Source organism: Phyllostomus hastatus, unplaced genomic scaffold, assembly GCF_019186645.2.
Source record: "Phyllostomus hastatus isolate PE091 unplaced genomic scaffold, TTU_PhHast_1.1 phas_contig_38, whole genome shotgun sequence".
Taxonomy (NCBI): Eukaryota; Metazoa; Chordata; class Mammalia; order Chiroptera; family Phyllostomidae; genus Phyllostomus; species Phyllostomus hastatus.
Window position 1 is genome coordinate 26,477,802 of NW_025333869.1, and position 25,134 is coordinate 26,502,935.

The window sequence follows — 25,134 nt, forward strand, 5'->3', positions numbered from 1 at the left end:
TCTCTCTTTTTTTTTATGATCTTGACAGTTTTGAGGAGTACTGGCCAGGTGTTTTGTAGAATGTCTCTCACATGGGATTTGTCTGATACTTTTCTCTTTGATTAGACTAGGGTACTGTGTTCCAGGGAGGAAGATCACAGAAGTACAGTGCCATTGCCTTCACATCATATGTGGGGCACACACTAGCAATGTGAGGGATCACTGTGGCCGTTAAGCTTGATCACCTGGCGGAGGGCCCTAGGTACTTTCACCACAGCATCTTTGCCATAGACATTTTAGTGACAGGACTAATTGGCTGTGAGGCAATTCTGCTATAAAAAAAAAGGATAAAATAAGTGGTTGACAGCTTGGTGGTTGGTTTGTTTGGTTTCATTTCTCCATTGACTCGTGGACTGCCCTCAGCAGATTTAATGTATTTAATTAAGCCAGTTTTTTTTTTATAGTATATATTTATTTATTTATTTTTAAAGATTTTATTTATTTATCTTTAGGGAGGGAAGGGAGGAGGAGAGAGAGAGAGATAGAGAGAGAAACATCAATGTGCGGTTGCTGGGGGTTCTGGCCTGCAACCCAGGAATGTACCCTAGCTGGGAATCGAACCTGGGACACTTTGGTTCCCAGCCCATGCTCAATCCACTGAGCTACGCCAGCCAGGGCTTAATTAAGCCAGTTTTCAGTTAGGTTTCATTTCTCTACTGATGAATCAATGACCTCCAACATATTTAACACGTTTAAACTGTCAGTTTGGTTTCATTTCTCTATTGACAAACTCGTCACAGCTATTCCCATTTTTATAGTGTATATAAATCTCAGGTAGTCTTCATCACGGTCTACACAGTGACAGGTAGACATGGTGCTGGTCTTAAAATAGTTAGCGATTCTTCTAGATGGTGATGATTTGGCCCAAGAACTGTCTGATGTTGAAACATGCTACACCAGGAGTACAAAGAGAGGCTGGGGCCCTCTTTGAGGCTGCAGAGTTGAACCCCTGTTTCCCATAGAACAGAGACGAGTGCTTAGGTACAATCCGTAACATAAAATGAGCTATTTGTGTAGTATTGCTGTGAATCTACACACATTTCAAATGAATTCAAATATTTTACACTTTATAATAAACTGTTTTTAATTTTGCTAGATCCTTTTTTAAAAAAATACATATTTTATTGATTATGCTATTACAGTTATCCCATTTTCCCACCTTCATTCCTCTCCGCCCTGCACACCCCCTCCCACCCATATTCCCCCCATTAGTTCATGTCCATGGATCATATACAAATGTATGGCTTCTACATTTCCTATACTATTCTGAATTCCCCCTGTCTATTTTCTACCTACCATCTATGCTACTTATTCTCTGTACCTTTTCCCCCTCTCTCCTCCTCCCACTCCCCTGTTGCTAACCCTCCATATGATCTCCATTTCTGTGGTTTTGTTCGTGTTCTAGTTGTTTGCTTAGTTTGTTTTTGTTTTTGTTTTAGATGTGGTTGTTAATAACTGTGAGTTTGCTATCTTTTTACTGTACATGCTTTTAATCTTCTTTTTCTTACATAAGTTTCTTTACCATTTCATATAATAAGGGCTTGGTGATGATGAACTCCTTTAACTTGACCTTATCTGAGAAGCACTTTATCTGCCCCTCCATTCTAAATGAAAGCTTTGCTGATAGAGTAATCTTGGATGTAGGTCCTTGCCTTTCATGACTTGGAATACTTCTTTCCAGCCCCTTCTTGCCTTCAAGATCTCTTTTGAGAAATCAGCTGACAGTCTGATGGGAACTCCTTTGTAGGTAACTGTCTCCATTTCTCTTCTGCTTCTAAGATTCTCTCCTTTATTTTAATCTCGGCTAATGTAATTATGGTGTGCCTTGGTGTGTTCCTCCTTGGGTCCAACTTCTTTGGGACTCTCTGAGCTTCCTGGACCTCCTGGAAGTCTATTTCCTTAGCTAGAATGGGGAAGTTCTCCTTTATTATTTGTTCAAATAACTTTTCCACTTGTTGCTCTTCCTCTTCTCCTTCTGGTACCCCTATGATTCAGATGTTGGAACGTTTAAAGATGTCCTGGAGGTTCCTAAGGTTCTCCTAGTTTTTTTGAATTCTCATTTCTTCATTCTTTTCTGTTTGGTTGTTTCTTTCTTCCTTCTGGTGCACAATGTTGATTTGAGTCCTTTATTGCACTTAGGATAGCCTTCATTTTTTCATCTAATTTGCAATCATGTTCAACCAATTCTGTGAGCATCCTGATTAGCAGTGTTTTAAATTGTGTATCTGATAGGTTGGCTATCTCTTTGTCACTTAGTCATATTTTTTCTGGAGCTTTGATCTGTTCTTTCATTTGGGTCATTTTTCTGTTATCACATAACAGCGCATCTGTTACATAGTAAGGGGCAGAGCCTTAGGTATTCACCTGGGTGGGGAAACCCACGTGGCTGTGTTGTGAAGCTGTATGTGGGGCAGGGGTCTGAGAGTCTGAGAGGGAACAATGGCACTTGTTACTCTCTCTGCTGGTTTTCAGTCACTTCCCCTGTTACCCACAGTCAAATTGGGCCCTTCTGGTGCTGATTCCCGGGTGGGTGGGCTTGTGTACATTCTAGACCCTGTGAGTCTCTCCAACGAACTCTCCTGTGAGGCTGGGGTTTCTCCCACTGCTGCCTCAACCCCCACAGGTGTTCTCAGTCAGAGGTTTGAGGCTTTATTTCCCCGCACTGAAACTCTTGGTTGTACGGTCTGTCTTGCTTCCCAGTTGTTCCTTCCCGTTTATCTGTAGGTGAATGTGGGACCTCCCAGTCTGCAATCTGCAGCCTTGCCACAAGTCCTCTCTGCCTGGCTGCCTGACTCCGCCCCTCCTACCAGCCTCAATGAATATTTCTTCTTTAATTCCTTGGTTGTTGGACTTCCATACAGTTGGACTTTTTTTTTTGTCAGTTCTTGTTTTTTTCATTTTTTTTTAAATTGTTGTTGTCCTTCTTTTGGTTGTGCTAGGAGGCACAATGTGTCCACCTTCGCCTCCATCTTGGCCGGGAGCCCTTGCTAGGTCCTTTTTAATGTCACTCTTATTTCTGTGACTTTATCTTTCTTATGGCAAAACTGCCGTGTAGCCAGGTTAGTTATGCAGCGAAAATGTGGCAAAAATGCTTGCAGCAAAGATGTGTGTGACAAAGGTGCCTATAGCAAAGATACTAAACACACAGGTAAAACATTATTTCTGGGGATGTCTGTGAGGGTGTTTCTGGAAGAGATGAGCTTTTGATTCTGTAGACTGAGTGAACAGATGAGCCTTCCCCATTGTGAGTGGACATCATCCAATCTGTTGAGGGCCCAAATGGAACAAATACACAACAGGGCAAGTTCTCTCTCCCTCTGTGTTTGGTCTGAGGTGATGCGGACACTGGCCCACAGTGGCCACGGCGTTATGGATGAGACAAGACAAATTCACATGGACTACTGAGTCCTGTGGAAGAAAAGGGATGGCACGGCCACTCTCTCAAAAGGAGAGCACCCCCACCCTTGCCTTGACAAGCTTTAATTGGCTTAATTTGCATAGGAATACAGGGTATATATGGAAGGCTCATCAATCATTGTCAGGCAATAATGATCAAACAATAGATAACATTCAAAGAACTTTGAGGGCTTATTCTGAGTCAGGGTCAGATAGCTAAAGGGCCATAAAACTTTGGGGAAACAAACTCATTTCATGCTTGACTCCTTATCATTTAAATTGAGGGTATTAGCAAAGCAAGTTTCACAGGATTTTATGCATTCTTTCTTAGGCCTGATCATCCTGGGAGCCCGCCCTTTCCAGCACAGGGAGGTTTCCTACCCACCTCCTGTATTGTTTCAGGCTTAAGTTGGGTAGGGTAATTAAGGCAGGCAAGAGATTAGGAGACTTCTTGCAGACAGAATGAGGACTCAGGCTATGTCAAAGCCGAAGGGCAAGGGTCCATCACCCCCTTTTGCTATAGCTCCCCAAGTTCTTCCCTGAGCCTCTTTGTGACCATTCCTGTCTTAGGTCATCCCTCCCTTGAGGAATCTTACCTGTCATTGCCTAACCAGTCATCCATTTGGGGCCAAACAGGGTGAAGTAAAGTGGGCAGAGGTGGTCCTCCTGCCAGGGAGATAAGCTTTGTTTCCTTAGTGGGTTAGGGTCCCAAGATCTCTCACTAAGCCTTAGCCATGGGGGGTTACAGTTTCTGAAACTAGGCAGGGTGGTTCCCAGCACTGAGGTATCTACTTTCCCTGCCCCTGGACATCAGAGCTCCTGGTTCTCAGGTCTTCTGACTCCAGGACTTACACCAGCAGCCCCCTCCCCCAAGTTCTCAGGACTTTGGACTTGAACTAAATTATGTACCACTGACTTTCTTGGTTCTCCAGCTTGCAGATAGCAGATCATGGGACCTCTTGGCCTCCATAACTGTGTGAGCCAATTCCTTTAATAAATCTCCTAAGATCTATATCTATATCTTTATATCTATATCTATATCTGTATATCTATCTATATCTAATCTCCTATTGGCTCTGTTTCTCTAGAGATCTCTTGACTAATGCATTTGCATTTCAGTCTCCATTTTCACTTCTGAGTGCATTTCTAGCTAATTTGAGCATGTGTAGGGATATAAGAATAGGGTGGAGAGAATAATTACACAAAACTCCTCTGCTCAGACCCTCTATTGGCCCTCCAGATCACTCACAATAAAAGCTAAAGTCCTCATAGTGACCCACAAAGCTCTAAAGCTTTTCCCCCTATTGAGAAACAATCCTCTATGAATCTCTTCCATTTCTGTTCTTCTTGGAGCAGTGTGCTGGTAGTCTTTGTTTGGACCTGCTTTTCAAGGATGCTTATATTAGGAACAGCCTTGGGAGACAGACTCTGCCTCTGGGGCAGGGGAGTGTTTGTTTACTGCCCAGTGTAATAATGTCTCCCTCTGGGACAAAGGTCAGGCAGCTTTGCTTGTAGTCCATTATGAAAGATTTCAGTTCCCTAACTTACGGGTTTCTCAGGTATGGTGCAAACCCATTATATGGGTGGCATCCACCTAGAATGCTCTGTGTCACCCCAAAGGACTTGGGTGGGGGAGGCAACTGGAAAAGACATAAACATGAATCTTATGCCACTTGCCCAGCTTGAGGTGGTAAAATCCTTCATCTCTGCCCCAGGAGTCCCGCGTGTCTCGGTATCCACAGAACAGTACTAGACTAAGTTATTAGCTTGCAAGTGAGGTAAAATCTCAGAACCTTTCCAGTTCTTAACTGCCTACCAGCATACATCTCTCACCACATCTGCTACTCCTTCCCTTGTCATCCTGCCTGTCTATACAGTTCCTGGAACCTGCCAAGCACACTCCTGCCTCAGGGCCTTTGCATAAGCTCTGCTGTCAGCCTAAAACATTTACCCCCAGATGTCCTTCAGATCTTCTCCAAATAACACCTTAGTGGGGTCTTCTTTGACTTCTCTATATAAAATAGCCTTGCCACCAGTACACGGATGGACTTTTGCTAACCTGATGGTTGAAAATGGTATCTCAGTAAGTTTTAAATTTATCTTTATTATTTTCTATATCTATATACATGGTGGGGCAAAAGTGGGTTTATAGTTGTTCATGTGGAAAATAATAAAATGATTAATAAATAATATTACAAGAGTAAACTCTGTTTCACATACAACTATAAACTTATTTTTGCCCCATGCTGTATCCTGTAATATTTACTATATTTCTATTATTAGTTTAATGGTTTAAGAGCCATATGTGTTTCCTTTCCTCTGAGCTGACTGGTCCTAGCCTTTGCCTATTTTTTTAACAACAATTAGTCTTTTTCATAATTTTTCACTTGCCTTGGATGTAATTCCATATAATTTTCCTCAGCTTGTTTTATGTTGAGTTTATGGTATCATCATCATTATTGTTTTAATATAAAAGTTTTCTATTTTTTGTACTTATATTTATCAATTTTTTATGGCTTCTGGATTTTCAAACAAAACCAGGAAGGCCTTGCCCTGGCTGGGTGACTCACTTGGCTGGAGCATTGCCCCATACATCAGAAAAGGCTGAGGGTTCAATCTCCTGTCGGGGAACATGCCTGGGTTTCTGGTTCAATCCCTGGTCAGGGCATGTGTGGGGCGTGTGCAGGGCTGGGGAGGGGACAGACAAACGATGTTTCTCTCTCTCAGTGATGTCTCTCTCTCTCTCTCTCTCTCTCTCTCCCTTTCCTTCCTCTTGCTCCAGAATCAGAGAAAGGCTCAGGTGAAGATTGAAAAAAAAAAAAAACAGAATTAGCCTCTATGAATAGTCTGGTACAATAACTACAGGCAAGAATATATATTTTAAATAGTGTATTTGTTTATTTTTAGAGAGAGGGGAAAAAAGGAAGAAAGAGAGGGAGAGAAACATTGATGTAAGAGAGAAACATCAATCAGTTGCCTCTGGAGCACGCCCCAACCAGGGATGAATCTGCAACCCAGGCATGAGCTCTGACTGGGAATCGAACTGCAGGATGATGCCCAAACAACTGAGCCACACTGGTCAGGGCAAGAATATTTTGAGGGAAAAAAAAAACCCAAGAAGGTCTATCATTTCAAGATTATAAGGAAGTCATCCATACTTTCTTATATTTTTCTAGTACTTTTATGGTCTCATTTCAAAATATACAAATCTTTGAATCATTTGGAACTTACTTGATGTAATATGTAACTTATAAATTCAATGTTTAGGTTTTTAATCTTATTTTATTTAAAATTGATTTTACCTGGCTGGCGTAGCTCAGTGGATTGAGTGCAGGCTGTGAACCAAAGCATCAAAGATTCGGTTCCCAGTCAGGGCATATACCTGGGTTGCAGACTACGGCCCCCAGCAATGGCACATTGATGTTTCAATCTCTCTCTCTTTCTCCTTCCCATCCCTCTCTAAAAATAAATAAATTTAAAAAATTAAAAAAATAAAATTGATTTTAGAGAGGGAGAGAGAGAGAGAGAAACATTGATTTGTCGTTCCACTTATTTATACATTCATTGGTTGATTCTTGTCCGTGCCTTAGCTGGGGATGGAAACCTTAACCTTGGCGTTTCAGATGGTGCTCTAAACAACTGAGCTACTTGGCCAGGGCCTCTCTTAGGTTTTTTTTTTGACTACCCAATTGTCCCAACCCTTTTATTATTTATTTAGTTTAAAGCACATAATTGAAACACTTATTGAAAACATACGGTAGAAAAACTGCCGTCGTGAACAACAATGCCTCTTTCACACACTTCAGTGGTGGGTACACTGCGGTTGGAGTGCGGGGCGGGGTGGGGGGGCACTTGTCAGTGTGCCAAGGCTACCCAGCTGAGAGATAGTTTTCAGATCTCCTAAGAATCCGCCTGTGTGCTCCCTCCTTCCTCGTCAGACTCCTCCCGGCAACCATCCTTGTGGTTTGAGAACCCTCCACCTCCTGTAGCCAGATTTCTATCAGGGCCAGTAATCCAATACCTTGGGTTGCACTGGGGCAGCCCTGTGCCTCAGGATGTACACATTGGGATTTCAAGCTCTATGGACACAGTCCCCCTGGTTTAGCCAAAGCTGGTGAGAAGTCTTAGAACATGGACTGATCCCCTTCTGTGTCTTGCAGGATTCAAACTCAATGTAGAAGACCTGCTGGATGAAATTAGAGAAGGTGGTGAGTTTGCCCACCCAGCCCCCTTTAAGTATTGCTGGAGTAGCCAGGTGTCACTTTAATTTTATTTCTGCATGTAATTGGGTCTATTTCTGTACTTGGTTCCATTCATTTGTTTGGCTTTTTGTGTATTAGTACCAAACTGTTTTAATTACTGAGGATCTGTAGTATGTTTTACTATCTGATGGTGCTAGTTCTCTCCTCCTTGTTCTATTTTCTCAGAGCTTGTTTCCTTACCGGTATTGCTATTTTTCCATTGCCATTTGAATTTTAGTAACAAATAGGGTGGTTTAAAAAACACTCATATAACTTATTAATCCTGTTAGTACTTTTTACGAATATTAAAAGAGATCTTTATGATATTGAGTCTCCCCACCCATAAATATCATTCATCTTTCCATTGGATTCAGTTTTCTTATTTGTATTGATAAAATGGGAGTATAATTTATGAGATTATTAGTAATCTCAGAATTAAATGAGGAAATGCATGTGAAGGACAAGAACATGCATTAGTAGAGTCAACGTGTTGCTTTGCCGCTCTCTAGTGTATGAACTTGGGCTTGGTTATTTCGGTCCTCTCATTTGTAAACTGGGGATATTAACGGTATCCTCTTCACAAGACTGTAATAAGGGTCAAATCAGACGAGGCATGCCATGTACTCAGTGCACTGCCTGGAACACAAGTTTTTGAAGAATATTAGGTATTCTAAAAAACAGGCTGTCATGGTGCAACGTGACTTAAAGCAAAAGCTTGCAGGGATCCACCTTAGATCGAGGGCTCTCGGGTTAATTCTTTCCAAGAACCTACGTAATTGTCGGTCACCCTTTGCAATATTCCCCTTGAGCCTCAGAAAGCAGTCGGATTTGAAGTCGGGATCCCAAGCATCTAAGTCCACCCCCAGACGCCAGGACGCTGCCCCCACCCTTTCGGCCGCTGCGCTGCCACGTCTCGCGCGTCAAACAATCCGAGAGGGAGGAGGCGTGGCCAGGTCGGGCCAGCCCCCACGCCTGAAGCCCGCCCCTCCGCGGTGGAGTCGCTGGTAGGCCGTCCGCTGGTTGCAGAGCTCCGTGATGCTACGGATGGGCGGGGCAAGTACGCCTCCGGAAGTCCCGGGGGAGGAGGTTACGTATATCCGGCGAGTAGCTGGCGTTCCCGGGTGCTGCTGGGCCGTGTGCTCAGAGAAGGGTTGAAGCCGCCCGACGCTGCTGGAGGAGCCGGTTGGGCCGTAAGTCGGGAGGCTGCGGCAAAGGAAAGAGCCAGGGTCGGACAGGCTGGGGCGGACGACAGAAGGGTCGGGGCGGAGACTGGCGCAAGCGGGGTGGGGGGCGGGGGAAGTGACACGCAGGCGGTTCTGTGGGGCCGTGGGACTGGTTCTGGGCGGGGATGGGCAGACTTGTCTGGGTCAGCTCAGCCTTGTGCCTGCTTCTAGGGTAGCAGGTCGATCTGCATTCCTTTCGGGGGTCTTGCAGCTACTTGGCGGGATAACAGTTTTCTTGTTTGTACTGTGCACCCTGGTTTACGAAAAGGCTTCACATCCCCTGTCTCAGATGAGCCTTGCATTACAGCCCTCAGTGAGGCCGATGAGAGACCTTTGTGATTATCCTTGTCTCGCAAACTGGGGACTGAGGCTCTCCGAGGCACAGTGAATTGTCCAAGGCCCCAGAGATAACAAGTGTGAGCGTTGGAACCAGTCCTCCTGCCTCCTAGTCCTAGGATCCACACCGCGCACCGCCCGCCCCCCCCCCCCACTTCAGCTGTTATCCGATGGCCTTGGTTGAACACCATATTTTCGCCTTTCACTTCCCACTTTTAACCCCCACTCTGTTTTCAGTTCATGGAAAAATTTCTTCATGTTCATTTGATATAGATTAATGTTTACTTCATGATTCCAGCCAAATGGTCAGGAGCGCACTTGTGAGCATCGCCATTAGATTGTCTTGTTAGTATTCTCTCTTGCTCTTTTCTCCTTTACTTTGCTTCCATCTGCTTAGGTTGGGGATTTATGGAACTGTGCAATAGGTCTGGCCTTTGACATATACCCTGTAGGTAAGCACGTTTCTTAGCTAAAAGCCAACTGCCGTATCTGAATATGTAGAAGAAATGATGCATAGACTCTTTATTGGCTAATGGTGGGCCTGGTGCTTTTCCTTTTTATTTATTTGATCAGTGAGTCGTGAAATTTGCAGATTTTAGTTTTGGGGACATTGACAGTGCTTTTGTTGGTAGTTCAGAGCCCTTAAATTTAGAATACTCTTATTTGTCATAAGATGCCATAAGGTGGTAGAGAGGATCAAGGATAAAAGATATTATAAGTGGAATGCTAGTTGTTAACATATTCAAAATGTGTGATGCATTGTAAGGAAGAAAACTTTAGAAGATTATCATGAGTGTAGTTGGTGTGGTTAAGGAGGTTTTATGTTTTTTAAAAAGCAATTCAGTGATTTTGATTTGAATTTGATGTGGTATTAAGAGGAAGAGCTGTGACTTTGGTATTACAAAAGGAAGGTTGAGTTCTGGCACTGTTACTTTTTCAGCTGAGCAGTCTTTGTTAGGCCAGCTAACTTAGGAGCGTCAGCATTCTGATTGTTCCTGCCTGGTGGGGCGGGTGTGAGAAGGAAATGAGGCGTGTGTGCAGCCACTGCACACCCTGTAAAACAGCACACGAAGGGGTACAAATCCTAAGATCTCAAAGATGGAGGTGCCATGAAATTAGGGTAGCAATGCAACACAATTCTTTGTGTCCAGTTATGGCCTTTATTATTTTTTATAACGTCATCTGAAGGGTTTCTTCAAGCACTCTCCATAGATCATTCTGATGGGAAGAATCATAGGACCTTTAAAGCAGGTTATGTCAAGGGAAAATAAATTGAAAATAAAAATAGTTCATTGACCATGAAAAATTCCTTAAAATGGGGTTTTCCTCTTGTCGCCTTCTGAGAATTCATCTAGTTGGGAATACTTCTAAAATGATGTGCTAAAACTTTACAAAGAGTCTGTGAAGTACTAACTGCAAACCAGGGTAGTGCAGATGAATGCATGTGTTGGAGTTCAAATGACTTATCAGGCTGGAAGTGACCTAAATGAGAGGTGCTTTCTAAAGGCGATCTGCACTTTTCTCAGTGGTAGACTGAGCAGAGTAGGGGAGGGCAACTGGTGTGTGGGGACTGCAGAGGAGTGGCCTGTAGTCCTTTTAGTGGAAAGTTAAGCATAGGAACATTGAACGTTTATGGAAGTCACTCGACTTCTTAAAGTATAGGACAAGTTTCCAGACAAAACTATTATTTAACATGCTAAATTTGTTCTTTCTGCCAAAGTGTATTTACATATTACTAAAAGGAATAAAACCTTATGTAGTGTCTTCTTATAAAAGTTTTTGCTGTCAGTCTCCACCCTCACTCAAACCCCTACTTTTCATCTTGCTGTCCATAAGAGCCATGGGAAATAAGCATTAAGCAGTCCCTAAAGTTTATAGGTGAGGCCACAGGCCTCATTAAAAACAAAACAAACAAAGCAAAAGAGAAACAGTAATTGGATGGAAAAGAACAGTAACTAACATGCATTGTCTCCATTTTCCAGTTTATTATTCATTTAGCATTCTTTCAATGAAGAATATATAGGTAGGCTTTCCCCTGTCCCCCAATCCTCACCTGAGGACATGCTTGTTGATTTTAGAGATAGGGGAGAGGAGTGGGGTGGAGAAAGAGAGAGAAACATCCATTGGTCGCCTCTCGTATACACCCTGACCGGGGATCAAACCCACAACCTAGGTATGTGCCCTGACCTGGAATCGAACCCGAGACCTTTCAGTTTATGGGATGATGGTCCAACGAACTGAGCCACACCAGCCAGGGCTAGGTAGGTTTTCATGGAATACCCCTTTACAAGTTAGTAGTAAAAGTAACACAACTAAATTTTGTTAATTTTCTTGAAAAAACAAAATGTCATGAAAAGTTTTATTGTAAGCAGGTGGTCACATCTAGTATAAAGCCATGTGTTCAGGTGCTGTTGATGATGGACAGAAATGAAAATGGGTGATCTTTCTATTTTTTTGTACCAAATCTGATACTGAGGCAAAAGTTCAGTGTGACCAGAAAATGCTGCCTTTGAGAAACATTAGCACCTACCATTGGCTCAAGATCCTCCTCTCTCAACTTTTATTCAGAGGTCCTCTTGCTTATTGCCAATGTATGTCGACCTTTCTGTAGCTTTGGATCATCTTTGGTTTTGTTTAGGCTTATGGGAAACAGTAGATGGTAATATCAGTACTAATTAAGGTATGTACTTGGCTGGGAAGCTACCACAATGCCCTGAATGGATATTGTTATTTTAAGAAAATATATATTTGTAAAGTGTTGAGATCTTGGTTGTTGCGCGTGGGTCACCAGCCAGCAGTGACCACGGAACGCTGTGGATGGCTCGACAATACGCAAGAAAAAACACACATGCACAGAGACAAACTAGTTTCTGTGGGGAAGTAGAGACAGAATGGCCACTCCCCCTAGTGGGGAGCGCGCCGATTTACAGTCCATACCTGCTTTTATTGGGCTCATGCTACACAATAACTCAGGTAAAGTACAATACTCATTAGGGGGAAGTAAGGAACTATAGAAAACAAAGAACTCTGCCGGTCTATTGAGTTGGGGGGTCAAAGAGCTGTAAGACTGAGGAACAAACTTCCTTCCTCCTAAGACCCTTCTCATTCAACTGAGAGCATTCCAAACAAAGAAGGTTTCACAGTAATTTACATGTTCTTTCTTAGGCCTGATCACCCCGGGAAATCCGCACTTCCCAGTACCGAGCTGTACTACCCTGTCATTGTTTCAGGCTTAGGTGGAGCACAGGAACTAAGGCCACCGAGAGATAAGGAGATTTTCTTCCAGACGCTGAGAACTCAGACTTTGTCAAAGCCGAGGAGTGAGGGTCCATCACCCCCCTTTTGCTGCAGCCCCCCCCCCAAGTCCTTCTTTAGGGGGCCTCCCAAAGTGATCGTGCCTGGCTTGGGTTGTTCCCCCCGTGGGGAATCTTACCCGTCTTTGGCTAACCGACCAAGCTTTTTGGGGTTCAGCAGCAGAAGCAGCATTCCTGCCAGGGAGATAAGCTTTTATCTCCTTGCCGGCTTACGGTTCCAAGGGGGGTTTCGGCCTCTGATACCAGTCAGGGCGGTTCCCAACACTTGGTTATTCACATTACAAAAGGGTTCTCTTATTACTGCTTCATGGCTTTCCAAAATAGTGGTATCATCTCTTTTATAAGTTGATACATATCTGCAACAGGGACTAAACGAATATTGTTTAAGAAGAGATAGCAAAAAGGAAATGAAAGCAAGATGAAAAGAAAAACAAAAAGAAGAGATAGCATTGATAAATCCAGCAGGGCAAATTGTGACTTTTTAGAGCAGTTTACAAGGATGGGTTAATGTGCTTTTCATTCCAGTTAATATGCCTTTTTTTCATTCTTATTTTCTCCTTAATGAATTGATATGAAATTTTGATACAGATAATTGATGGGACTGATTTCCTAGAGGTTTTGTTAACTGGTGGACAGCAGTGGTGTATCTAGGGAATGTGAATCAGCAGCTTCCGGGAGGAGTGAGCCACACAGTAAAAGAGGAAAGTATATCTTCAATTCCTAGTTTTCTGAGTATCATAGATTGGAAACTGTTAGAAAATCAGGAGTTTCTGCAGAGCAAAGACCCAGAGACTTCCCTCCAGGGTGCAAATCCTTTGTTTTCTCATTCCCAAAAGCATGGGACTGTAAATGTGCATCAGGATCAGGGAGTAAGAGTTAACTTCTCCAGAACTGTATAGCATTCAGAAAGCTAATGTTTGCTCTTTTCATATTTTACACAGGTAGTAAGCATTAATAATGTCTTTCATCTTTGAGTGGATCTACAATGGCTTCAGCAGTGTGCTCCAGTTCCTAGGTAAAGCCACTTTCTTTGGAATATATCATAGGTTTTAAACTTTTCTGCATTTCCTCCAACAGTTTAAATACAAGCAGCATTTAATATCTAGAGAGGAAAATTACGTTAATTTTTGTTCTCTTTTAGGACTCTACAAGAAGTCTGGAAAACTTGTATTCTTGGGCTTGGACAATGCAGGCAAAACCACTCTTCTACATATGCTCAAAGATGACAGATTGGGCCAACATGTTCCTACATTACATCCGAGTAGGTTTGAAAATACCAGGTGACCTTTTGATATCTAAACGTTAGTGTCAAGGTTGGAGGATGAATCCCCAATAGATGTAGTTTTTGTCTTAACCAAGGTCCCAGAAGACAGCTCACTTGAAAAAAATTCCCTCCAGCACACACTCAGGTCACATACTCGTAAATCTCAACCTCTGGAACACTGTCACTCTCTGTTCTCACTAGTCCTTAACAGGACACATCTCCCTTATCTACTTCTAAGTAGCAGCTAATTAGAGAAAAAGAAACTTGGCTTTTAAAAATAATTTAAGAATGTTTTCACTCTTGTATTCTTTACAAGGTGAAAGCTGTGTTAAGTTTTGCATTTGTATTGGCTTGCAATACTTGTAGCTGGGCCTTGTTTGGAGGTAGGAGTTTATTTCTTTCCTCACTATTGATAATTTTTCAGCATCAGAAGAGCTGACGATTGCTGGAATGACCTTTACAACTTTTGATCTCGGTGGGCATGAGCAAGGTAAGAAATGATTCAGTGGAAGGATGGTATTGACTTATGGTTCATTTTGTACCCCTCCTCTTTTTTTTTTTTTAAGCAGTGTATCATTTTTACCTTTTAAATTGCTTGCATTTAGGATTGAGATCTTATTTAACAAAGTTGATTTATTCACTTATTTTAAAGTAATTACCAAATTTTCAAAAGTTTCATAAATAATAGAGAACTCCACTTCTTTATACCCTTTGTCCAGATTTATCAGTCTCCCTTTCTATATAATACACATTAATATTTATTTTTCTTGGACCATTTATGAGTTCTTCATTCTCTCTGATTAGTTAATATTTAGTGTATTTTCCAAGAACAAGAATGTTCCCTTATACAATTTTAGTTTTCAAACCCAGGGAGTTGTATTTTTATCTACTTTATAGTGCATAGTCCTTTATTTGTTTAATTGTCCCAATAATCTTTATAGAATTCTTCCTTTTAAACATGCTGCAATACAGTATCACATTGAACTTAATCATGTTTCTTTTATATCCTTTTTTCAATGCAGTGTAATTATATAGGAAATTGAGTATTATTTGTAAGTTATTTCAAGCTTGTCAAAAGTTGTAAAAATAATACACAGTAATAACTACTTGTGATCACTCTGGTCTCAGTTGATATTTTGTATGCTTTGCCCATTTTGGGTCATTTTCTTTTACCCTCTTGTTCTCAGTGCATTCTGCTCTACTCAGGCTGTGTCTTTTGGTTACCAGCTTCCTGTCAGGTGTCTTGTATGTATTTTAGAGGCATACAGTGTGAGGCATCTTTATATGGTACGCACTCACTTTACATTTGGCCAGACTCCAGGCTCAGGAGTAAAACATTTAAGATGTGGGAATAAGTATTCTGTAAAGGTAGAAGAAAGAGCCAATTAAGATTCTTTCAGATTTACTCAATAGTTATTAAATTGAGTTGAAAAGTTTCTTATTGGAGCATTATGTTAGGTAGACTCTTAATAAAGCTTTTTAAAAGTTTATTAAAAAATAGAATTATGGTAACTTTAATCGTTCTGCCAAAAAATTTTAGCTGAAAGGCCAGAAGCAATCCAGATAATTTTATAGTCACTGATTTTATTAGCATATAATGCTTTATTTAATTTAATATTTATATGCTACAAAATCATATATATAGTATGATTTTATAAAATATGTGAACAGAAAAGAAATTTTGAAAAAATATACAAAACCATTAGGAGTGTGTGTTTTGATAGAGGATTACAGATTATCTTGGGGTTTTTTTTTTTAGTTCCTGTAATAAGCTTTTATTATTTTCATTTGGGTAGGAAAGGGTATATGGTGTCTTTTCTGCTTCTTTTGAAAAGATTTGTAACTGCTTACAAATTTAAACCAGAGGTGACACAGTCATATAGCTGAACTGAGAACATTGGGTGAATGCAGAACAGTAGGTATTTTTAGACACCTGAACTAGGAATTGTGTATCTGGTGTGATAATTTAACTTTCAGGTTTTGATAGAGTAAGAAGAGAAATGTGTTTATGTACATAGTTTTGTTTGAGGAAAATTTATTTAACAAAGTTTTCCGTAGTAACCTAACTGCTACTGCTATTATACAGAAGTTACTAAAATACTGTACATTTGGAAATTTCCATGTATATATCTCTCCTTTTTTATATGTATATAACTTAAAAATTTAACTTAAAAAAGTAGTCTAGACTCACTGTAACAAATTCAGTATACAATCAGTATACAAATATGGAAGGTAAAAATGAAAGTTTCAGAGGTTAACCATTATTAACTGTTTGATGTAGAGGTGCTTGCTTAGTCATTCCATTGAAAGAACTAGAAATGCATGGCTTAGAGATTATAATTCAGGTTAAAGCATTGCTTCCTAAACCATTAACGTTTTATGTTATAGACATAAAAATAAAATGTATAGGGCATACTGGGTCAGATATGGGAGATCGAGGTGGTTGGCCTGGGAACTTCAACCACCTGTCAGCCCAGACTCTCTGAGGGCTGAGTGAGTGTGTCATACACTAACACATCAGGTAGTTAGAAAATAACTTTGGACTAAAGTTTTATGGACAAGTAATTTGCATCATGATATTTTAACTCAGACGTTGCAAAGTAAAATGGCTTCAGGGCGAGGAAGGTGATTTAAGTGAGTGAAATTGGGTGTAAGAAGGTGGAAAGTGGTGGAAACTGAACAGTGGTGGAAACTGAACAGCCAGGTCTCATCCAAAGGGGTGTGTGGGTACATAGGCAAGGGACTGTCAGGTGTTGCAGTTTTTAAGAAAATCAGGCCAAAACCCCTTGTTTTTGTGTTTTAAAAAATCATTCAGTTCATGGACCATTAGTTTATGCCTTCTATACTGACTTAATAGTGGCTAAGAGTTAGAAAATCATGTAGAGTTTAATGCTGTTGAAACCTGGCTAAGATTTGACTATTTCATAGACCAGGTTATTCATTTTCAAAATACATATATTTTTTATTGATGCAGCTTTGAACTTTTTTTTTTTTAGCACGTCGGGTTTGGAAAAATTATCTCCCAGCAATTAATGGGATTGTCTTTCTGGTGGATTGTGCAGATCATCCTCGCCTCATGGAATCCAAAGCCGAACTTAATGTATGTTTATGTTTTTTCCCATCTTTGGCCTGTATTTATTTTAAGGAATGCAGCTCAATAGTGCCAATATTTGATCATTCCAGTTAACATTTGATAAAGGTCCTAGTTAGGGAAGAAACTTTCAAAATCTACAACATTGCTTTTCAGTGTCCTAAGGAAACAGCTTGAACTTAAATAAATTAACATTATTTATCATAGGGTGAGTCTGTGTCCAGTTTGCTCAGGAATAGTCCTTAGTTTATGTCTGTTGTCTTCGCATAATTGTCTTTCCCTTTTACATATCACATATGACCAGGTGAAACCTTGGAAGAGATTAGTGTTCTTTACATTTGAGTCTGCCTTCTCAGGTTGTGCTGCCCACCCTTGCACTGAGTGACCGGCCAGACCTCGAGTCTGTTCTCCGTCTTCAGTTTTGGTTACGTGCAGGGTGCGGTGCTGTCAGGGCGCACTTCAGGCTTTCATCGTTCTCAGCAGTGCAGTTCCTCGGCTTGATAACTTCTCTCCTGTCGCCTTTGTTATTTTTACTGCCCTGTGCCTCCTTTCTCTTTGACTTATAAGTCTCTTGTACTCTTGTTCCTGGCAGTTTGAACATGCCTCAAGTTTATGTTTCTTGAATCTATCTCATATATAATGCCCTACAGGGTAGTCCTTCCCTTACTTGACCCCTTGGCATTGGCCATTCTCTCTCTTTTTGAAAATATTTTATTTATTTATTTTTAGAGAGAGGGAGAGAAACACCGATGTGAGAGAGAAACATCAATCAGTTGCCTCTAGTGTGCACCCTGACTGGGGACTGAACCCACAACCCAGGCATGTGTCCTAACTGGGAATGGACCCATCAGTCTTTCACCTTGTGGGACGACACCCAACCAACTGAGCCACACTGGTCAGGGCAGTTCTCTCTCTAAACCCCTCTTTATGTTCTTGGTTTTGGTGTTTCTCACTGTCTCTGGCTAATACTTCTCAGACTCTTTCACAAGTACCATTTCCTCTGCTTAGCCCTTAAATCTTGTTTTTTTTTCCCCCACCTCCAGGGTCTACTTTCTCCTAGGCTGGTCCGTGCTATTTGCATTCCTTCATCTGCCACTCACATGTCAGTGACTCTCAAATGGGTATCTGTTGTCTATGCCTCTTTTGAGCTTTGGCCTCATACATGATGCTGTCTGTTAGACAACTCTCCCAGAATGGAACTGTTGAGCTCCCCCACCATCTACCTGGGCGTGCAGCTGTGTCCCTGTGAATTACTGTGGATTCCACCACCACCCTGCCGCACTTGTTATTGCCTTTATATTCATTAATAGATCTCTGTAATCCTCGGGATACAGTCCACAGATCTGCATAACCCATAAGCTCTTTCATGAGCATGCCTCTGTTTATTTCTCTGGTGTCTTTTCTGTCACCTTGAACTGCATTTCAGACATAGAGAACAATTTGCCCTTCCTTGAGTATGCAGAAGTGGCTATCTCTGCCTGGCTTTCTCACCTGATCCCCTACCCTCTTTTGCTGGTAAATTTCAAAATGTCATTTAAGAGATCTCAGACTTCAGGTATGCTCACGTCTAGGAATCCTTCTATTACCACTCAGATTGTTAGGCTCTCCGCCTTATCAATGTCTGTTGTCTTTACTCTTTATTTTTTATAGGTCTGTGAACTTAAATGGAAGGAACCTTGTCTTATGTCTTCGAGAAACCCTTGTACCTACCAAGACATTGGCCACATAGTAGGCACTTTGTTAACATGAATGAATGACTTCCTTACTTTGATTTTGTCATTTTCTGGAATGTAAGGTGGTCAGAGCATATTTCCCTTTGTTTGTTTAACTGTAGTCTCCTTTCCTAGCTTTTCCTGTCAGTGAGTGCTAGATTCCCTGTGCAATATTGTGATTCATAAGAAATACATGTTCGGTCATTCAGATGATTAAAAGTATATTTCTCATGTGTATTTGGTCTTCATCCATGGTTCCAAGTTACACAGTTCCTGGAATTGCCTAAGTGAGAGGCGCCCCCTTAGGTGTCCTTTGTTATGTTAATGACAAAAGGGGTGGGGGCTGGTTGCCTGGATGCACCCCACCACAAAGAGGTCGGAATTTCAGCCCCATCTCCTGACCCCCAGGGAGGAGAGCAGGGCTGGGGGTTGAATAAGTTGCCAGTGGCCAAGGATTTAATCAGTCATGACTGTGTAATAAAGCCTCTACAAGAACACAAATGACAGCAGTTGGAGAGCTCCTGGGTTGGTGAACACGTGGAGATTTGGGTAGAGCAGTGTGCGTGGATGCTTCAGGTCCTTTCCCCACACCTTGCTCTGTGCACCTTCCATCGGGCTGTTGGCCTGACTTAAGAGCTGTTACAGTAAACCAACACTCAGTAAAATGGTTCTCTGAGTTGTGTGAATCATTCTGACAAACCTGAGGAAGGGGTTATGGGAACCTCTGATTCACACCTAGTTGGTCAGAGGTACACGTGATAACCTGGACTTACTACCGGCATCTGTAGAGAAGCTGTTAGCAGTGTAGGACTGAACCCTTAACCTGCAGAATTTGATGTTTCTGTCCAGGTTGATTGTATCAGAATTGATTTGGATTGTAGGATACGCAGCTGGTGTCCCAAGAATTGCTTGTTGGCTGGGGAACATCCCCACACACTGGAATTGGTACCAGAACTGATTCTCCCGGGCTTGAAATCTCTGCCAGCTTTGATTCCTCTTTCATTTGTCTTCTACTTTAAACGTCAGTCTCTTTGCTCCTTTACTCCAAAATGCTGGCTGCACTATTCATTATGTGCTGCCACCTTAGGCTAGGTTATCATCTCTTACCTGAGCACCACAGACAGATACTATTTGTGAATTCATTGTATTAAAAGCATATAGATTTTTTCCTTTAACTTTTGGATTTGGAGTCTTGAGGGTCTATTGCAGCTAACCCCTCAAACTGTCACCATAATGTTGGTCATCCCTTGCTATCCCATTTCTTCTGTCACTGCATGTCAGCATAGATGCTTTAACCCAGCCAGGTGGTACCCCATGCGGCTTCCTGAATTCTCGTCCTACTGTAAAGTTGTTGCTTATATTCTACCTCTCCAAATGTTGTCCCTCCTTCAGAGCCCCATTGAGCTTCTGCATCTTCGCTAAGACTTTCCTCAAGTCCACACTGACAGTTCATTCCTCTGATTGCCTTTTAGTTTTTATATTCTGTCCCCATTCATTGTGACACTTAATCATCCACTTGCCTTGCTTTGTTGCCAGAGGCATGAACATAGAGGGCAGATTTCTTGAGGCTAGGGATGTGTTTTACCCTTCCCTTTGTAACCCTGTCAGCACCTGAGGTAGCATCTTGAACACGTTGGGCACTCAGTGAGCACTTGGTGGGGGGGGCGGCTCCTGTGGTCATTCTTGAGACTCTGTAGCCCAAACATTCCTGCTTCTAGGACTGTGCTCAGTGGATAGCCTGAGGATGTTCTGTGTCTGAGTGACTTAGCTCGGAGTTAAAGTTGGGCTGGTTCTGCTGCCTTGTAAAGTAGATACAGCCTTAAGTTGCCATTATTTTGAGGCCATTGGGGGATTTTTGTTTAATGTCAAGGTATTTTTACGGGCCTCTTATCTAATATTAAGAATGTTATATATAATGTCAAGATGAAACTTTGAGTCAGTCACTCAGGTGTAAAGGTGATTAGATTTTCACTTTACATTTGATACCTTGTAGCTCAGAGGTGTCAAACTCATTTTCCCCGGGGGCCACATCAGCCCTGTGGTTGCCTTCCAAGGGCCGAATGTAATTTTAGGTGTGTATAAATGTAACTGCTCCTTAACTTTTAAGTGAGAGCTCCGTGCTGCCGCCAGAAAGAAACAAGGTGCCAGGCCAGATAAAACAAGGGGGAGCGGCCTGCGGGCCTTGTGTTTATCACCTGTGTTATAGATAGTGAACATCAGTGATTTTCATGATCTGGTGAGCTTTTATAGATTTATCACTTATTTTTTCTTTTAAATCTTGTCTTTAGGCTTTAATGACTGATGAAACAATATCCAATGTGCCAATCCTTATCTTGGGTAACAAAATTGACAGATCAGATGCAATCAGTGAAGAAAAACTCCGTGAGATATTTGGGCTTTATGGGCAGACCACAGGAAAGGTAAGAGAAAAATCTTCAGGGGACATATTACGAAGGAAATTCACAGGTTTTGAAACAACTTTTTTGCATAGTTCCTCAGTCTTGGCTCTTGGTTATCTCTTTCTTCCCAGAAGTGCTTTCTTTAATATGTTTAGTTTCCCTTGTTCTTCATGAGTGTTACACATGCATGAATTCTTAATTTCTTCAGTATAATCTGCTATTAGCATGTATTTCTGAATGTTTGCATTAGTGTGAATATCTTTATTTCTAAAAAGTCCCAGACCTCTTTTGTCCATCAAAGACCATGCTGGTTCTATGGGTCGCAGTGGCCTTTTTCTCATTTTGCTGCATTAGCTGGCCAGTGAGTGGAGGTGTGTCCAAAGCAAATGCTCTTCATAGAGAGAGTGGCTGGGACTAGGACTGAGCTGTCCTGTAAGCATGAAGCCCTGGAGAGGGCACCTGTGTTGCCTTGACCACATTTTTTGTAATTAATCCCTCCTTAGATTTGCTTTGGAGAAATGAAGAAAGTTATCTTTGTGATCACCCTTTCATATTTTGTCCTCATGAGGGTGTTCACAAGCCTTTCTTGGTTTTTGTCTCCCTTAGGGGAATGTGACCCTGAAGGAGCTGAACGCCCGCCCCATGGAAGTGTTCATGTGCAGCGTGCTCAAGAGGCAAGGCTATGGCGAGGGCTTCCGCTGGCTCTCCCAGTACATTGACTGATGTTTGGACAGTGAAAATAAAAGAGTTTTACTTCTCTGGACTGATCCTATTCACAGCTTCCTCACGAACTTTTCTAATAGAACAAGGAAAGCTCTCCACAACCATGTCTGGCGTCGAGAAGCCAAGAATCTCTGTCAGCTCTCTCAGCGCCCAGTGGTGACGCGTGCTCTTTCCATACTGTCGGGAGGTAACCCTGCCCCGTGCGCGGGTGCAGGTCGGCACCCCGGGACTTGGAAGCAGGATTTGCTGGGGAAAGCTGCATGCCCTCATGGGACACTTGTGAAGAAAAACACGTCTCACCACTGTGGTTGATTTCAAAAGAAAGTGATTCTATTTTTTAAAGAAAGTGTTGTTAATGTAATTGGTTTCCCTTCTAACTTTTTCAGTTTGTAATTTACTTGGTCCAGAGTTTTCTATTCCTTTTTTTTTAAATCTAGTGAATGGCATATAGATACGTCATAAAATTATGCACAGATACATGTTGGAGGCCAGCGCTCAGTCAAGCGAACCCAGTCCGTGGAGTTAGCAGGCTGGGGAGAGAAGCCCCCTGTCTGTCTGACTGCCTCATGGCAGTGGCAGCACCTTGTGCGCAGAACAGGAAAGAGCAGAGCCCTGGCCTTGCAGTTGCAGCAGTTTCCACCGCGGCGAGCTAGGGTCATTCCTCATCACGGAGTGTGTAGCAGATTGTTCACGCGGAAGAGTTAATTACAGAGTGGGTTATTATTATTATTATTATTATTACTTATAAAGTTACAGATTTCAGCCAGTCTTTGCTTTTAATGAACTGTTGTGAAGTGTTATTTCTCACTGTAGCACCTTTTTCATGTTCGGTTATCAAAAGTGACTTCTGCCTCATGCACGTGTCGAGGACATCTCCTGTGTCGTCATGCACTGCTGGTGTGTCAGTGGCTTTTGCACAGATTTTGGGGGGATTTTTCTGAATAGGAGAGTCATACAGGATAAAGTTAACGGCTTAAGGGCTCTTAACTCTTTGATTTGAGGACTTAAAAATCTGGTATTGTAGCATTTGGTTGAATCTAGGAAAGATTTACTCAGTGGACTTTAAATTTTCCACTGGCAGAATTTGGTCTCTTTATTGGACTGTTCATGAGCTTTTTTCTTTTTTTTAATCAGTTACCAGGTTTTTTTGGTGTTTAAAGGTTAACATCTGTAGCTTTTCCAGATTTGTTTTGCATGAAATTGTCTTTCTCCCTAAGCTGGGGAAACTCTAACCCAAAAACTTAGTGTGGTGCTGTTGTTTTTGAGCCAGCATCACTTACTGTCAGGCAGCAGTCGGTACTGAAGCCACCATGTCCCCGGGAGTGTGATGAGGATTATTTTTACAGCTTTCCATTTTCTTAATGCCATGTGTGAAATTGGATTTTCATTATCTTAACCAATTTTCTATCCTTGCAGTAAGAGTGATGGGATCGGAGGTGGTCTAAAGATGGGAGGATATCTTTGTTCATTTTTCCTTTAATGAAAAATCAGAAGTAGTTTCCTCAAAATTGAAAATTGTGATAATGGTGCTTATTTTGCAGATGATTGAATTCAGTGGATTCTTGCTTATAATGTGAAGGAAGGAAAGTGTGCGTAACATATTTTTGGAGTGAGAGAGTATTGTTCTTTAGTTGGATTTCTTATTGTTAGCAGCGTCTTCAGGACTATTAGGCAAGCATATTTTTTCGCTGCCATGTACCAAATGCAGAGGCTCAGTGGAGTATGAGTCTGGAGTGAGCATGGCTTTCATTTATGAGCAAGCATAGCTGGAGTAAGATCGTTGTTGGTTTGGAAAGGGGTTAAAGCCTTAAGTGAACAAGTCTGTCTAACCATGAATTAGTTAACTTGCATACTTTTAATTTACTTTGGCTAAAGGTAACCCATACTTTCCTATCCAGAGACATGAGAAGTATGATTGCTTAACTGTTAGTTTTCTTGTTTTCTTCTTTTCCATTTTCCTTTAATCCCTTCGTAGCAAGCTAGAAACCTCTGGATTCTATGCAGAGCAGCTCTTTGTGAAAGTGGTTTGTTTTGGCTACTGGAGAAAGAAGGGATTGGAAAGTCAAGTAGCACCTGTCTGTTTCTTGCCCCACAGAAAACACCGTTCCCATCATAACAGAGTAGGAAGCAGCTGCCAGAAGGAGCTCAGCCTCTAACAGGATCAGAGCTTGTACAGGAACTCCCATGGACTGAGACTTTCCATTTCTGTTTTACCAGAGTGTGTATACGTCCTATTTCTGGAAGAGTAAACAGTCATTTACAAAAGAAAGTCAATGTGTAGCCTAAGCATTTTAATAAAAAGTTAAAACAAAGTTGCTGTCTTGCTACCCCCCCCCCTTTTTTTTTTGCATTGGGTTGTGAATTTCAACACATCATGACATTTGTTGTGCTGGGAAAAGCCAAAAAATTTTCCTATTTATGGGAAGAAACATATACAATGGGTGTGAGAGATTTAAATCTTGGTACCAGAAACAAAAGGCTAAGCCAATTTACACATTCTACTAGAAGCAGTACATTAGTGCTGTCTGAGAGCCTTGGAGCGTGCTGTGGTCCCAGTGATGTGGACTCCGGCCCGCGAAGTCCGTGTGTTGTGGCTGCAAGAGACAAATTCACACAGGCTACAGAAGTCCAGTGGAGAAAAAGGGACAGCGTGGCCACTCGAAGCGAGAGAGAGAGCCCCGGCCCCTACCTGGACAGGCTTTTATTGCTTTTCTGGGTATATTACATTGAGGAAGGTCCTCATTTACTATGCACAGGTTCGCTGTAGGCGATTACCTTTTACAGATAACAAAGGAAAGAATGTTACTAATTACTTCAAAGAGAAGGATGTTACAGATCAAGGGAAAAGTGGTTGAACTGGTTACACTCCATACTTGGGAGATTTAGCACAGATTTTAGGTGACAGATACGCCATTAAGCATTTGCTGCCTCAATCCAGGGTGAGGGAGTCTCCATACACTGCACAAATCTTTGTTTTAGTTGTGTTTTTATCTTTCTTGAGATAATAAAGCATAATATGCTGAAAATATTGCGTGTTTTCTTCCAACTTAAGTATTAACATTCGGTATTAAAATAGCTGCACAAAATTTCACCAATTTTGATGTGGTTTTTTTAAAACGCACGCTGACATGACAGCTGTCACAATATAATCTAACAAAATTGTTTTGAATGAAGTCAAAAGATAATTAAGCACTGCTAGAGCCATCATATGGAGAAAACGAAACACTTTGGCCAACCCAAAAGAATGGGAAGCTAAATGTAAGGTTATTTTTGACTAAGTATTAAAATTATTGGAGGTGTCCTGTGATGGAAACTGATGTCCATGTTACTGTGAAAGGAGGCCGTGGGTTCTATGTTCATATGCATTTGTGTTGCTTGAGTTGGAGTGGAACAGAA

The 25,134-nt window shown here is 41.7% G+C and overlaps 1 protein-coding gene across 2 annotated transcripts; it reads left to right on the plus strand.

The window, feature by feature from the left end:
- The first annotated feature begins 8,737 nt into the window (after window positions 1-8,737).
- On the plus strand, window positions 8,738-24,050 carry SAR1A (secretion associated Ras related GTPase 1A). Of its 2 annotated transcripts, none has more exons than XM_045842193.1 (7): window positions 8,738-8,866; window positions 13,491-13,564; window positions 13,691-13,810; window positions 14,238-14,303; window positions 16,810-16,913; window positions 20,905-21,036; window positions 21,622-24,050. In XM_045842193.1, exons 2-7 carry the CDS (start codon window positions 13,507-13,509, stop codon window positions 21,736-21,738), a joined length of 597 nt encoding a protein of 198 aa, XP_045698149.1. In that variant the 5' UTR covers window positions 8,738-8,866; window positions 13,491-13,506; the 3' UTR covers window positions 21,739-24,050. The 2 variants fall into 2 exon arrangements, with proteins under 2 accessions (XP_045698149.1, XP_045698150.1); XM_045842194.1 differs by lacking the exon at window positions 8,738-8,866 and adding an exon at window positions 13,178-13,250.
- Window positions 24,051-25,134: the final 1,084 nt, after the last annotated feature.